General features: G+C 58.9%; 1 protein-coding gene across 5 annotated transcripts; it reads right to left on the bottom strand.

The window, feature by feature from the left end:
* Positions 1-593: 593 nt before the first annotated feature.
* ZBP1 (Z-DNA binding protein 1) lies at positions 594-13,854 on the bottom strand. 5 transcript variants are annotated; one of them, XR_003416326.2, is made up of 10 exons: positions 13,804-13,854; positions 13,612-13,762; positions 10,277-10,498; positions 9,654-9,719; positions 9,104-9,277; positions 7,719-7,883; positions 5,945-6,151; positions 4,737-4,961; positions 1,566-1,721; positions 1,313-1,435 (listed from the first exon to the last, which is right to left on the bottom strand). XR_003416326.2 is itself a non-coding variant. In XM_027046652.2 (9 exons), exons 2-9 carry the CDS (start codon positions 13,643-13,645, stop codon positions 1,194-1,196), a joined length of 1,335 nt encoding a protein of 444 aa, XP_026902453.1. In that variant the 5' UTR covers positions 13,646-13,762; positions 13,804-13,854; the 3' UTR covers positions 594-1,193. The 5 variants fall into 5 exon arrangements, 4 of the variants coding, with proteins under 4 accessions (XP_026902453.1, XP_026902454.1, XP_026902455.1 ...); XM_027046652.2 differs by lacking the exon at positions 1,566-1,721 and having other exon boundaries at positions 594-1,435; XM_027046653.2 differs by lacking the exon at positions 1,566-1,721 and having other exon boundaries at positions 594-1,435; positions 4,737-4,916.
* Between the last annotated feature and the right edge of the window lie 1,478 nt (positions 13,855-15,332).

Below are 15,332 nucleotides of genomic sequence, written 5' to 3'. Positions count from 1 at the left end.
ATGGACAGGAGCAAAGATAGAGCCTGCTTCAGGAATGGCTGGATCCAGGGGCTCAAACAATGCCTTAGGACGCGTCCCCTTTAGGGGATATACCAGAAGTGCTCTATATTGGTCCGGGCACTGATCAACGTGTTGAGGAACTCAAGATCTTCCCAGCCAAGTTGAAAAGGCATAAAGGTTTGTTCTGTGACATTAAAAAATATATATATATATTTATTTTGAGAGAGAAGGAGACAGAGAAAGAGAGAGTGTGTGGGGGAGGGGCAGAGAGAGAGGGAGAGAGAGAATCCGAAGCAGCCTCCAGGCCGTCAGCGCAGAGCCCGACGCAAGGCTCAAATCCACAAACCCTGAGATCATGCCCTGAGCCGAAATCGAGTTGGACGCTTAACCGACGAGCCACCAAAGCACCCCTGGTCAGTGACCTCGTTGACTGAGTCTCTGTGATGAGCCAGCCCTTCCTCCACCAAGGCGGATGCTAGCCCCAGGGGACGTGGCTCCTGGGCGTTGGACAGTCATGGTCCAGTAGAGTTAACACAAAAGAGAGAGACGTACGGGCGTGGCATTGGGAGGGGCAGTGCACGTGTAGCTGTGTATGTCGTGGGCGTAACGAGTGGAGCACACGAGTCCACAATGGCCCTGCCCGGCTGACCACCACCTTCTTCTATCCCTCTCTGTCTTCCTCCCATCATCCCTCCGCGAGTGTCCTCTGAACCAACCCCACTCCGTTTCTTTGTTCTGGAAATGCCACTGCGCCCACAGCCCTTCCAAGGGAACCCCGTCCACCCGCGAGCACCATGCTGGCGTAAGACAAACATTCCTTGATGATTGGCCAGCAGAGGTCACCTGGCCCATGGGCTGGCCAGTGACTCCCACTGGGGCCCGGACGGCAGGGATCTGGTTTCTGGAAGTTCAGCTAAGAAGGGCCGAGAGATCCAAGTCAAGGTAGGGAAGTTCTAGAAAGGTCGAGTTGGAAAGAGGTCAGGCAGCCATAACAGGCCTTGAGGAAGTCAGGTCTTGAGTGACAGGAGAGTGGGTAGCCATGATGGAAGGCAGGCTAAGGTGGTGGTAGGGACAGAGGTGACCCGGCCCCAGGCCAGGCCCAGCCCAAACGCTGACCCTTGCCGGTCGCGTGTCAGGAGGCAAGAAGGCGGAAAAGGACACTTACGGAGCCCAGAAAGCATAGTACCGGAGGTTCACTGGCGTTCGCCTGCTCTTTCCGAGAGAGGCTGGCTGTCTGCTCCGGGCGCGACCTCCCCCTGGGACGCCACGTCTGGGGTTCTGTCCACCCGGCCGCCGTCTTCGGCGTTGTGGGGATCCCTGCTTTCAAGAGTCACGGCTTCTAGATGGGGGAAGAGCTTCGAGACGTTGGTGCTGAGGGAGGAAGCCGGGTCCGGAGGGAACTCCCTTCTGGGCTCCGCACCTTCGGAGAGGGGTCCTGGGGAAGACAGAAACTGTTGCCAAAGGGACACCCGGGCCCCCTCACCTCAAATAACCGCAGCGATCTGGCTCGCTGGGGACCAGGGCACTGCCCGCCCCTCCCCGGGTTTCACTGTTGGTTTGCTCACAGTGCCACCGTCTCTCTTGCTTTGTGAGCTGTCTCCGGTCCTTCCTGGACTATTTATCTGGTTTGCTCATGGCTGGAAGTCCAGGTGAGCGAGCGTTTCAGAGCGGGGACAGGGGCAGAACTGCCGGATGAGGGAGTGAGTTGCTTCTTCCTAACACTGGAAAGACGGAAGAAGCTTTCAGGCGGCTGCAGCATCATTTCTTGGAAAGACCCAGTGGCCTGAGCGAGCGAGGAGTACTGCACAGAGGAGGGATTGTCTTCCAGAAGGCTCCGAGGAGGGCCAGCTTCACAGCCACGTGGCCTGGGCCTGCGTTCAGAGGGACCCTGTGCTCACTCAGGTTAAAGCTCCATTGTGTCTTGGGGCGCCCGGGTGGCTCCGTCGGTGGAGCGTCCGACTTCGGCTCAGGTCACGATCTCGCGGTCCGTGGGTTCGAGCCCCGCGTCGGGCTCTGTGCTGATGGCTCGGAGCCCGGAGCCTGCTCCGGCTTCTGTGTCTCCCTCTCTCTCTGCCCCTCCCCCGTTCGTGCTCTGTCTCTCTCTCTCTCAAAATAAATAAAGATTAAAAAAAATTAAAAAAAAAAAAGCTCCATTGTGTCTTGAGATTCGGACGTTGAACAAGGAGCTTCACTTTTCCACGTCGCACCGGGGCCCCCAGATCATGTCACCCATCCGGGCGTCACAGCAGCGAGCCGGGCAGGCAGGCAGCCGAGAGCCCCCCACGCCCCTGCTGACGGCCCATGCAGGTGCCTCAGCTCACAGACACCCCAAAGAGGGCGCCACAGTCCACGGCACTGATGGTCTGTGATTAACCATCCCCCCCCACCCCCACAAGAAAAGGAAAACCTGCCAGACGTTACACTTCTCAGGACGGGATCCTGCCCGTCACCTGAGTGACAAGTTAGACCTTCTTCAGGCCAGTGAGGAGGGTGGGTAGGGGTGCAGAGTAAGTAAGGCCTCGTCAGCGCCACTGCTTAGCCTTTGGGGAGGGACAAAATTTTTCAAACACGGAGGGCTGAATTTCCTTCCATCGAGAGGGTCTTGGCCAGTCCTAAGACCACGTGGGGGTGGTCCACGACCCCTGGGGCTCCTGTGTGCCTCTGTGGAGGTTTCCGGGAAGTGAGGAAGAGGGTGCCCTCTCCCTACTGACTCCCCTCCCTGTTGGGAGCTCAAGGTCCCGGCCATCAGGATGGCAGGACCCTCTCGCATCCAGCACAGATGCCCCCCGGGCAGGTGGATGCCGGCCAGGGCACCAGTCACCAGCCAGTCTAGGGTTTCCGACCGCGACAGGGACAGTAGGACTCCTTGGTCCCAATCCCAGAGAGTCAGGAGCTGCAATCTCCCCCGATCCTTCCTTCACACTGAAGGCAGAAATCCTGCCATACCCTCTCCTGCTCAGAGCTCCTTCGTGGCTCCTGTGGCCCTGAAGAAATGCCAACGTCTCCATGGGGCCTGGAGCTGTGCTATGGCCTCTGCCCCCCACGAAGCATGCACGGGTCACACTGACGCTTTGGTTCACCCGCCATCCTGCTCTCACCTGTTGCCCACGCTCGTCCCCAGACTGGGACACCCTCCCCCTGCTGCCACCACCTTGCTCCTGCCTGTGCAGCAGAGTTGAAGTCACCTGGCCCCACAACCGGGGCCGGAGCTGTGGCTAGGCGGCTAACTGCAGCCCTGTCGTCCTGTTCGCCGTGGAGCCCCCTCCTCTGAGTCTCAGCGGGGCGCAGGTGACATCTCCCAGCCCCTCGTGAGGCCAAGGGCAGGCCGTCGGACTGAGACCAGGAGCGTGGGTGTGCTTGGTCGAAGGGGAATGGCTGGCCCTCTATAGCCCCTCTGCCCGCAGACAAGGACAGCACCGAGGTGGAAGAAACCAGGGTCTGTCTGTGCCTCCCACCAGCCAGGACGCCCCCCTGCCCCCCCGCAACCTTGCACGTGTGCTGAGCCTCCAGCAGGTGGCGACCACCCTGCAGGGAGAGGTTAACCTCTCTCTGAGACAGAGCTTCACTCACTGTGGCGCCCCAGTGCTTCCCATGAGGCCTAACATGACACCAATGGTAATGATATTGGACGCTGCCTGAAGGCACGTGCAGGGCCAGGCACAGGGCTGAGGCTTTGCCTACAGAGCCCACCCAGTGCTCGCCACAACCAGAAGCCACAGGCAATTACCATCCTCATGTCACAGATGGGAAACAGGCTCAGAGCTAAGTGCTGGGCTAGGTCGCTTGGCTAAAAAGATTTCACTCCATACACTGATTCCAGAGCTGCTCTCTGCTATGACCTCTACTGCCTTCCAGACATCAGGAAATGGGAGACTTGAGAATGACTGTGGATGGATGGACGGATGAGATGGATGGGTGTGTGGGTGGATAGGTGGATGATGGATGGATGGATGGATGGATGGACAGATGAGTGGATGGATGGATGGATGCATGAGATGGATGGGTGTGGGTGGATGATTGAAGGATGGATGGGTAGATGGATGGGTGGGTGGATGGATAGGTGGATGATGGATGGACGGACAGGTGGGTGGGTGGGTGGGTGGATGGATGGATGGACAGATGGGTGGGTGGGTGGGTGGATGGATAGATGGGTGGATGGATGGATAGTTGGGTGGGTGGATGGGTGGATGGATGGATGGACAGATGGGTGGGTGGGTGGGTGGATGGATAGATGAATGGATGGATGGATGGATGAACAGATGGGTGGATGGATGGATAGGTGGGTGGGTGGATGGATGGATGGACAGATGGATGGGTGGGTGGATAGGTGGGTGGGTGGGTGGGTGGATGGATGGATAGATAGGTGGGTGGGTGGATGGGTGGATGGATGGATGGACAGATGGGTGGGTGGGTGGATAGGTGGGTGGGTGGGTGGGTGGATGGATGGATGATGGATGGGTGGATGAGTGGATGGGTGGGTGGGTAGATGGATGGGTGGGTGGATGTGTGGGTGGATAGATAGATAGATAGATGGATGGATGGATGGATGGATAGGTGGGTGGGTGGATGGGTGGGTGGGTGGATGGATGGATGGATGGATGGGTAAATGGATGGGTGAGTGGATGGGGGGATGGAGAGATGGGTAGAGGATGGGTGGGTACGTGGGTGGGTGGGTGGATGGATGGATGAGAGAAAGAGAGAGAGAGAACACAGGGCCCACCTTGTCCCAGGCTCACCTGCATCCTTGTCCAGCTCCTCAGGGCCCCTTCTGCTGTCCTCAGGCTCTGCAACTCCTCCTGGACCAGCTGTCCCTGAGATGACAGTCATTCTGTTGCCGTTGCCAATGGCAGTGTCCTCAAGGAAGCATGAACTGATGTGGACTCTCTGGATCTTGCAGTCAGGTCCTGGTTTGGACCCTGGAATTTTGAACGAAGCTCCTGAGCCAACAGTGGTGGCAGAGACTGTGGGTCAGTCAGAGACAGAGATGTCAGGAGGGCTGTACAAGCAGCTGGATGGTGGCCCCCGAACCCTGACCCCCCAGCCTGGCTTTCAAGTCCTCCCTGGCCCGCTCGCCTCCCTGAAGGTCCCCCTGGTGGGCCAGACCAGGCTTGGTCCACAGCAGAGACCCTGCCTCCCTCGGTGCCTCTGCACACAGCCTGGACTGCTGGCGGTCACTGCCCCCCAGGTGCCACCTGCACCCTTCCCCTGGGACTCGGCCACCGCCCCCTCCTGCCGCCTGCTCCCGTCTCTGCTGCTGGCTTCCCCACAGCTCCGGAATGCCGCCTCCACCTTTGGTTAAAACCTTCATGCAACCATAGCCTGTCCCCAGCCTCCCCCAGCCCTCACCTGGCCCCTTTCCTATCCAAACTTTGGACAAGACTTGCTCACAGTCTCCCCTCCTACTCCCACCTCCTCTGTGTCCTCAGGTCACCACCGACCGCTGCTGCCGGTCCCCACGGAGCTCCCCGACCTCATCGGCCTGCCCACTTCTGGAAACTCTCCTCCTGGTGTTCCCTGGCCTCTTTGCTGTCTTTCATCCCTGGCCTGTCTCTGGACTACCAGGGCTGGGGACGACTTAGCCTGGGCTCTCTGGTCACCATCGACAGTGCTTAGTAGGGCATCTGGTACTCAGATGACTCCTGTCTACCCTCCTTAGATGCCATTCCAGTCTGGCCATCTCCTCTGACTCTGCCTCAGCTGGTCTGGCCTCTGCTGCCCTGTGTCTGTTGTACAGATGAAGAAACTGAGGTTTCCTGAGCGGGGGTGGTGGTGGGGAATGGGATCCTGAGTGCGAGCTCTAAAAACCCCACCTGCTCTACTCTGTGGGACAGCCTCCTGGTGGAAGGAAAGGAGTTTCCCATCATGCCTCTCTCCCCGCAAAGACTGGCTCATGTTCCGTGCAGCGAGGGGCTGAATGGGGTGGGGTGGGGGCGGGATGGGTTACCTGGGGGGCTGCCGGAGGGGCTGCAGGCAGCCGGGCCTTCGGCCGGGGCACTGGTAAGGCTCATCTTGTTGCCATGTCCCAGCAGCACCCGTCTGAGCACAGACTTCTCCAAGTGGATGTCCTGGGGCGCCCAGGCTGCAGCCGGGGAACTCTGCGTCGGGGGATCAGCTGGTGCCATTGGAGGGAGGTGGAGGGGAGCCACGGAACCTAGCAGGGGACACAGCAACATGACCTCTGACGCCCACCCTCTGCCCACACCTCCCTAACACACATACATACAAAGTCCTGGCTGGACGGAGAAGACAGGCCTCTGAATTCTTTGTGGCCGCTGCCAGACTGGGAATGAGCATTTCAGGCTATTGATGGAGAGCAGGGGGGCCCAGCAGAACAGTCAGTGTGGGGGTCCCCGGGTTTTTATGACTGGGGCCTCGCGTCACCGGGGCACTCGAAAACCCAGTCAGTGAGCACAGCCTCTGCCTCCTAGTGCCCTCCACCCTCTGACCCCACCAGGGCAGGTGTCCTCAGGTGCTGGCATATCTTTAACGCCCCCTCAACACTGAGCTTTTAGAGCCCTGACATTACTTTATTTTCTCATTTATTTTCATGGTAAATCGCCTGGTTTTTAACTTCAAGTAGTGCTATAAAAGTTCACTTTAGAATAAATTCGAGTGGGGCGCCTGGGTGGCTCAGTCGGTTGAGCGTCCGACTTCGGCTCAGGTCCCGACCTCACGGCTCTTGAGTTCGAGCCCCGCTTCGGGCTCTCTGCTGTCAGCACAGAGCCCACTTTGGATCCTTTGTCTGTCTGTCTGTCTCTCTCTCAAAACTAAACATTTTTTAAAAGATTTAAGATAAAATCATAAAATAAATTTGAGTAGATAAAAAGGGAAACCATTTAACAACATGAAGAAAATAATCCGACACGGGCATGGCCCAAACTGGGAGGACTAAGGTTGGGGAACCATTGATCCAGATTCTAAAACAAAGTTCCTCATTTCACAGTTGGGGAAACCAAGGCCCAGGGTAGGGAAAGGCTGTCTTGAGGTCACAGGGAGTATTCCAGCTTTCGGGCTAATGCTGTCCCTCGTGTTCCACGGCTGGTCCGAGAGGTGGCCCCGTCCCCTCTCACCCCAGGGCCTGGCATGGAATAAACACTCTTCTGCGGGATTGTATTTTATCAAAACTAGGACACCACTGGCCAGGTGCATCCCAGTTTCTAAGCCGTTATAATGTGGGGGGAAAGGGTGTCTTAGAACAAACAAAATACTACAATGACCCCTTGTGCCATTCTACTGGAGGAGAGTGAACCAAGCTATGTCTCATCGAAAAATATCAGATCCCATTGAAACGGAGGCAAAAGGTTATCGGGATGAAGGGAGAGCAGGAGAGGTTTGATCCAGGTGTGCAGGAAGACTTCCTCATGATCAGGAAGGCCATAAGGGATGACCTTGGAGATGTGAAAGCTGCCCTTTCTCCTCAAAGGTTGAATGTCCTGGGGGGCGCCTGGGTGGCTCAGTCGGTGAAGCGTCCGACTTCAGCTCAGGTCATGATCTCGTGGTTTAGGGGTTCGAGCCCCATGTCGGGCTCTGTGCCTGGAGCCTGTGTCTCCCTCTCTCTCTGCCCCTCCCCCGCTCATGCTCTCTCTGTCTCTCAATAATAAATAAACATTAAAAAAAATTAAAAAATAAAAAAGGCTGAATGTCCCCCTCTCGGCCCCCACCCAGAGGGAGTAGGTGCCCCTACGGGTCCCTCTGAGAGTGCCTCTGAGAGGACTCACCATTCTCCCCAGAGGCGGTTGGCTTCACTATGACGTTCCCATGTCCAATCTGGATGTCTTCCGAGTTCTCAATGGAAATATAGTTATTTGGTCCATTCTGACAGATCATGTTGATTGGATTTTGCTGGTAAATAATCGCGGGGGACTCGCTTCTTCCTCCACAATCTGCAAAATAATATTCCACCCAAGCCCTCTGCACCTCTCCGGGGGTTCCAAATACCGATGGCCGCAACAAAATCCGCTGTGGAGCTTGTTAAAACACAGGTTCCCCCACGTCCCCCACCCCCCGGGGGTCCCGAGTCAGTAGGTCCAAGGTGGGAGCCAGGAGCCGTCGTGTTTAACAAGCCCCGCAGGGGTCTCAGATGAGCCTTGCTTGGACGTCACCACAGCGGGTCACCCTACCTGTGCGTCTTCTGCCGACCTTAGGAGGCTTCTGGGAGCCTCACTGCTCACCTCCTCCTCTGCGGGCGTCCCCTGAACCCCAGGACCCCTCTCCCTTTAGAGAAGGCCGCAAGGTGGCCATCCACGGGCTGTTTCTGGCCACTGGATGAGCTTTGTTTGGCTCACCGGACATTTTTAAGAATTCAGAGTTTTCACCAGTGTTTAAGATCTGGCCCTGTCACATGCGACCGTGCCAGGGACGCTGAGACCCCCTTTGGGGGCCGTGAGCTGGGTGTCAGTCCCATGGGGGCCAGGTGGGCACCTGCCGGGGCCTCTGCCACCTCCGCACACAGGGTCACGTCCCACCTTTGTGGCCCCTGAGCTCTTGTGGCTCTGTGGGTCCCTTTCTCCATAAAAAATATTCAAAAATACATTTCGCGACTGTGTTGGGATGAGAGACAAATATAATCTAAGCTGGGGTCGTGATTAACCATTTATTATTATTACAATATTCATCTTTTCTTCTGATGGTAAGAGAAATTAGAACGTCCTCGTGGACCCCGAACGCAGGGCCCCGCGCCCACCGCACCTGGTGGAGGGGTCACCCGGGCCCCCACCCTGTGGGTGTCTGAGCCCAGCCTTCCCTTCCAGGAGCTTCGAAACTGCACGTTGGGCAAAATGCTGAGAGAAAACTGTTAGCAAACTCAGGGTGAGCCCCACATCCCGGGGCTGAGACAGTTAGGAGCGGGCCTCCTCCTTTCCTGGCCCCTTGCTTTCTGCAGCTGCAACCTCGGGCCACTCCTCCAGGAAGCCCTCCTTGGTCACTCCCACCAGCACACCCGCCCTCCTGGCGCCCCCTTCTAGTGATCCATCCGCAGGACCCCTGCAAGCCTCTGTGAAGGTCTGGCGAGGAAGGTGGGGCTGGCAGGGCGCCCAGGCAAGGACCAAGCGTCGGATGTTACGCTCTCTCTCCACCACCCTGCCCCACCTACCTGGGGACCTACCTGGTCGATAAATCGACCATAGACTTGATTTCTCATCAAGACTCAGAAGGTGCCTCTTTCTCATATCATACAAGTGTGGGTTGACTTCTTTTGCTGTCTTCATTCCCAGGGCCCGGGCGATGATCAGGGCCTTACAGGGCCCAGCGCCTTCCAGAAACCTATAGATGGCTTTCTCTGCGAGGCAGGGCCGTGGGTGGTTAAGGGGGACCCCGGAGCTTGAATCTGTCTGCTTCACTGTCTGCTGGCTGTGCAGACGTGGGGGAGCCCCGGACCCCCTGTGCCCAGTTTCCCCGCCTGCAGGACGTGGTAATATCACAGCACGGAGGTCGTTCTGTGGCTCGGGGGCCGACGGGCAGTGGATGTCGGCCACTGATCGGAGAGATGGCGCCTTGGCCACGCGCGTCCTCCGCTGTGCGGGCTGAACCTCCCCCCCGGATACTGTGTGGGGACCCCTTGGTGGGTGGGGCACGAGTAACATCTCGAGGGGCCCAGGAGGGTCGGGGTCAGGGGCCCCGGGGCCCGGCAGCTGAAAGGAAATGGGGGTGCTTACGCTGTTCGCTGAGCTGAGGGCCAGGTTCCTCTGGAACCGCGGCTGCGTCCTGCTGGGGCCTCGCCGCTGGAGAAAGAAAGGTGGGTGGGGGTGGAAGGGCAGGAGAGGGGACGGGGACTCCATGGGGCCAAGGCGGCCTCCGCACGAGGGAGAGCCGGCCTCCGCGTCCAGGGCCGAACAAGTCTGCCTCCAGACCCGCCCTGCCTCTCCTCGGCCGACCCAGCTCTCTGGGCGGAGAGCAGGCGTGCCCTCCCCCCGTCTCCACCGTCAGCCGCTGTGGGCGCCTGATGAAAGCCGGCCCTGTTGGTCTCTGCCCTGCAGAACTACGGAGGAGCTAAGTCTATTCTATTCTTATCGTCGTCGTGCCCATATCGTCACTATTCAGGTTCTGCTGAGTGCCTGCCGCGCGCAGTCAGGAGGCTGGGCCCTTTCCGCCTCGCCCCCTGGCGACCCCAGGCCTGCTGTCACGTCCGGTGGTCCGAAAAGGAAATCAAGGCACGGCCAGGGGATGCCACGCACCTTCGAGGGGCAGGGCCCGTATTTGAACCCAGGCCCGGACCTCGCTCGTCCGCTGCCGGGACTGCTCGCGCTGGGCCCACCCCGACCCCCGGGGGGCAGGTTACCCTGGCTGAGCTGGGCCGGCTCTGTGGGGACCACTTCTCCGGTCCCTCCCTCGCCCAGGCGCCACATCGCCAGGCCCGCCAGGGAGACTTTCGACTCCTTCTCCATCCGGTAGAGGACTTGGTTGAGCTTCTTCTTGGGCACTTGGCATTCCTTTGCCAGCTGGACAGACTTCACAGGGGAGCCAGCGTCCCTCAGCACCCGCAGGATCCTCTGCTCGAGGTCTGGGAGAAGGAGAGGGGGGCAGAGAGAGAACGGAGCCTCCCTTGGATCAAGCCGGGGCCGGAAGCTCGGGGCGGGGGGCGGTCCCCGTGCGAGGGGTCCAGGGCAGAGGGAGGGGCGGAGACCCGAGCAGACATTCACTAACAACACCTCTGTTCGGTGACGGGCAGATGGGCTGCTCAGAAATGACCTTGGCCAGGGGCACTTGAGTGGCTCAGTCAGGTAAGCGTCCGACTTCGGCTCAGGTCACGATCTCACAGTCTGTGAGTCCGAGCCCTGCGTCGGGCTCTGTGCTGATGGCCCAGGCCCTGGAGTCTGCTTTGGATTCTGTGTCTCCCTCTCTCTCTGCCCCTCCCCTGCTCGTGTGTTCCCTCTCTCTCTCTCTCTCTCTCAAAAATAAACATTAAAAAATAATTAAAAGAAAGGAAAGAAAGAAAGAAAGAAAGAAAGAAAGAAAGAAAGAAAGGACCTTGGCCAGACAGGCTGATGGCCAGAGGAGGCACCCCAGCCTTCTGAACATCCTCTGCCTGGTGCGGGCGCTTGAGGGCAAGGGGCGGGGTGGGGGGGGAGGGGAGCACTCAGCCCTCAGACATCCTCAGAGCACAGGGGAGCGGAAGGTGGCAGGGTGGGGTAGATTGAGGGCAGAGGAGCAGGAAGAAGCGGGGAGGGAGGCAAAGTCCCTCCTGGGAGGCCTGTTGTCGTCGCCCCCCTGCGCCCTCTGTCCGTCCTCGGGGGCTCCCCTGTCCACGTCAGTGGTGGTGGTCATCCAAGCCAGAAAGCTAAAGACACTCGGAAACGGATCTTTCTCCCCAAAGCCCAGGTCCAGAGAGGCCTAGAAACACTGTTCCCCGCTCTCTCGAATCCCTTGTCTCCCTCTGTGCCCCCCCACCGCCGCCCATCCCTCACCCCCGTCTCCCGGAGGACGGCAATCCCACCACCGGCAGCCGGACCCTTCCCTCGACAGCCCTCGTGCTCTTTCCAGCTTACTCACCCCCGGGCCTTTGCACGTAATGCCCCCTCTGCCAGAAACACCCTCCCGCCTCTCTACGCCCCCCAACATCCACTCAGCCTCCGGGTCTCGCTCAAACACCATCTCTTGTGGGGAGCCGTCCTGGATGCCCGGGGGAGTGGGGTGCTGTGTATGCGGGTGGGGCCCTTGCAGAATGGCTCCGGGGACCCCCTGCTGTGATTGCTGGTCCACTGTAGCACCTCTGGTGTCCAGCACAGCACCGGGCACACAGCAGGTGCTCGGGAAACAGCATTTGAATAAACGAGTGACCCAGTGGCTCCACCCACCGCTGGGACAAGTGTCCGCCCAGAGGACCCAGGGCAGGGCACGGGCAGATCCCTCCCGGGTCTCTGTTTCCCCTCCTGAGCTTAACGACCCTAAGCAGAACCCCAGGGGCTCTGAATGGCCCCTGTTGCTTTCAGACAGGCTCCCACAAACCCAGGCCGGTAGCTCTGTGGGCAGAGGAAAGCAGGGCACACGCAGTGCCCGGCGAGCTGGAGGGAGCCCTGTGGGCGGCAGCCTCAGCTTTTGCCAGGAAACATCTGTCCCCCAAGTGCCCAAGAGAAATGCAAAGCAAGACTCTCCCAGGGAAGACCCGGGGGCCCTTTGCAACAGCCCCATCTGCCTTCTGGGTTTTTCCTGGGTTCCTTGGTGGCAACACTGGTCGGGGAAGGGGTGATGCATTTGCTGCCTCCGCAGCTGGGCCGTGAGGCTTGCCCTGTGATCAGACACGTCCGTCCTTGCCGGCCGCAGGTGAAGTGCAGTCGGGACACCTGGGGACACCCCCCACCCCCTTCACCTGCCAAGTTCTGCCTCCAGCGGCCGGAGAGCCCCAGCCAGTCAACAGCAAGCCTGACTCTGCCTTGTCTTGAAAAGAGTTCTGATTCTTGAAAAGCCTGCCCCTGGGTAGGCCTCCTCGCCTCCCTCCACTTCCACCCCAAGCAGGTCAAAGTGAAGGCCAAGTCCGTAGGGCTGGCTGGCCTCTTGTGCTGGGCCTTCCGGCTGGTGAATCTGTACATGGGAAGTTGCAAAACGGATGAGGTGTAAGTGACAAGTTGGTAAGGAAAGATAAACCTGGAAGGGAGAAGTTAAGTGCAGCTACTGAGTGGTGAGTACGTGTGTGTCCCCGGGGGGGACATACAACAGAAACCTGGAAACCAGCCCCGGCCCTGGGCTGCACCGTGGTGGCACCCCTCCCCAGCACACCGCTTTTCTTCTTTTTGGTGCCCTGACGGCTGGTTTCCTGGGTTTGAGCCCCAGCTCTGTGATCCGCTGGCTATGTGGCCTCTCTGTGCCTCACTTTTTCCATCTGCAAAGTGGGGATAAGAGCAGCTACCCAGGGGCGCCTGGGTGGCTCAGTCAGTGAAGCGTCCGACTTCGGCTCAGGTCACGATCTCACGGCTCGCGGGTTCAAGCCCGCCTTGGGCTCTGTGCGGACGGCTCGGAGCCCGGAGCCGGCTTCGGATTCTGTGTCTCCTTCTCTCCCTGCCCCTCCCCTGCTCATGCTCCTGTCTCTCTCTGTCTCTCAAAAATAAATAAATGTAAAAAAAAAAAAAAGTTTTTAAATTAAAAAAAAAAAAAAAAGGGCAGCTACCTCCAAGATTGTAGTGAGGAGTAAATGAGCTAATGATAACAAAACGAAAAACCACCCACAGCCCACAGCCCACAAGCCCTTTAGCACACAGCACTTGCTCAGCATGCGGTTCCTTGGTCTGTTCTTGCAGGAGTGAAGGGGTATCTGAGGAAGAAGGGGACCACAGGTGTCCCCGGACACCTCTTCTCAAAGCAACTCGTTATTTCTTAAAATGAACACGAGTTCAGAGCCCAGTGTCGGCTGTGGTGGCCGGACACAACGATCTCCTGTATGAAATGCAAACTTCACAGCGCTGGCCCCTGAGGGCTCCTGAAATGCGTGCAGACAGTACTAACCGGGGCAGAGCAGGTCCTCCCCGACCGGTCCCTGGGCCCGCCTCTTCTCTCCTGACCCCTGCGCTTAGGGATTTGTGGTCGGCTACCGTTGCTGTGATCCGGCCAAGGAAAGGAGCCAGAAAGAGAAGTAAAAGTCCCACTGGGAACCCCCACTATGCCTTAGAAGGAAGAAAGTACCTGTTTCTCCAGGGTCCTCGGGGGCCTGGGCCATGCTGGTGGCCGCCTCGAGACGCCCGGAGACCTGGGGACAGCGCGGGAGGCCCCCGCACGGGGGCTCGGAGAGGAGGGGCCGGGTCGAGGCGAGGGGTGCTTGCGTGGCTGAACTCGGTGCATCCGCAGCTGCGAAGGGATGACACGTCAGCTGGCTGGGTGTTTGCTGTCCACACTCCAGAAACAGGCCTAGTCACCCCGATCGGCTTTCTGGTGAAAAAGAAAACGAAACTCCTGTGTGTGGCTTTAGGAAGAAACAAAATTGAAAGCAGAATCGATGAGCAAGGCCTTCGGCTACATGCTGGAAGGAAGGAGCTGAGATTGGCAAGCCCGGAGCATTCTCTGGAAACACGGGGCTTTCCGGACCTTCTGGGCGCCCACCGCGGCCCACCCTGGTGCCCACACATGGGCCGAGGCACCTGGAACCATTCGTGTGTGTATCACAATGACAGCTCTTTTTAATGAGCATCTACCATATGCTTTCCAATCTTGTATGCCCCTCTCACTGCCCCAGGGGACGGGCCAATCCTGATCTCTTTTCTCAGAGGGGAGACTGAGGCTTAGGTCAGAGGGGGTCACTTGTCCAAGGCTGGGTTCTCATCCAGCCCCACGATTTACTGGCTGTGCGACTTTGGACAAGTTACTGAACCTAGTTGTGCCTCGGTTGCCTCATCTGTAAAACGGGGCTAAATGAAAAAGTAGCTGCATCTCCTTTAGCGAGGACTAAAGGGGACGAGCCAGTTGAACAGTTTGGCCAGATGCCCGGGTGCCATCTCCGTTCATGAGCCCAGCTAGGCACCCACATACCCGGGAAAGGGACCCATCACTTTCATTTATTTCAAAGGGGCCACTGACTCCCAGATAGTTCCGAGCCACTGTTCTTCACCAGGTAGTAGAAGGGGAAACCGGGGCCTGCAGTCGCCAGGCGGCCAGGAGGGGCAAGAACTCAGCCCTGGAAGTCTCTGGGCTCTGGGTCCCAGCGGCAGAGGCCTGGGGAGGGTCTAGCCCTGCCCTCGGGGGACTTTGCCCCAGCACGTCTGGGCAGGGAGGGGCTGGCTCACCTGGAGCGGCGTCTGCAGAGCAAGCTGGGGACAGTCCCTACGCCCACAGGGCACCCAGATCACTCACAGCCTTGCGCTGGGGGCGGGGCGTGCGTCCCAGGGGAGGTTGAGCCCTGCCCCTGCCTCGTGGGACGCTCAGTAGCAACAGGAAATTACTATAGTGCTTTGTTCCTCTTTGGGGTAAAACCGATAACTTGTTTCTGCCTAGGAATCGGCAATATTGACTTTAAATGCGGGGTAACGGGGGTGTGGAGGGTGATTGCGGAGGCGCCCTCAGGGAGGAGGCTCTGGGGTAGCTCCCATTGGGAGGTTGGGGGGGGCGCCGTGCCGCGACGGGCCACCAGTTGGCGCTCGATCACCAACCTGGACCCCGGGGCCGCTCGTGGTCTCATTGATGTAGGGGGACCTCCCACCCGTCACCATCTCCCAGGGAAACCCCGACTCCGTCTGGTCCCGCTCTGGTCCCACTCCGGGCTTCCCGCCCATCCTCCCTGGCCTCTCTTACCCGGGCTCTTTGGCTCCTTCCCTGCATGCTGCTGACCTCTTAGGGTAGAGGCCTGAGACCCCAGCCTCGAGCCGGGCGCCTATGTAGGGTTGCAGGTCAGGCTGAATCCTGAGGGTCAGATT

This window comes from Acinonyx jubatus, chromosome A3 (genome assembly GCF_027475565.1).
Source record: "Acinonyx jubatus isolate Ajub_Pintada_27869175 chromosome A3, VMU_Ajub_asm_v1.0, whole genome shotgun sequence".
In the NCBI taxonomy this organism is placed as follows: domain Eukaryota; kingdom Metazoa; phylum Chordata; class Mammalia; order Carnivora; family Felidae; genus Acinonyx; species Acinonyx jubatus.
This window is presented reverse-complemented; position numbering and strand designations above follow the sequence as displayed.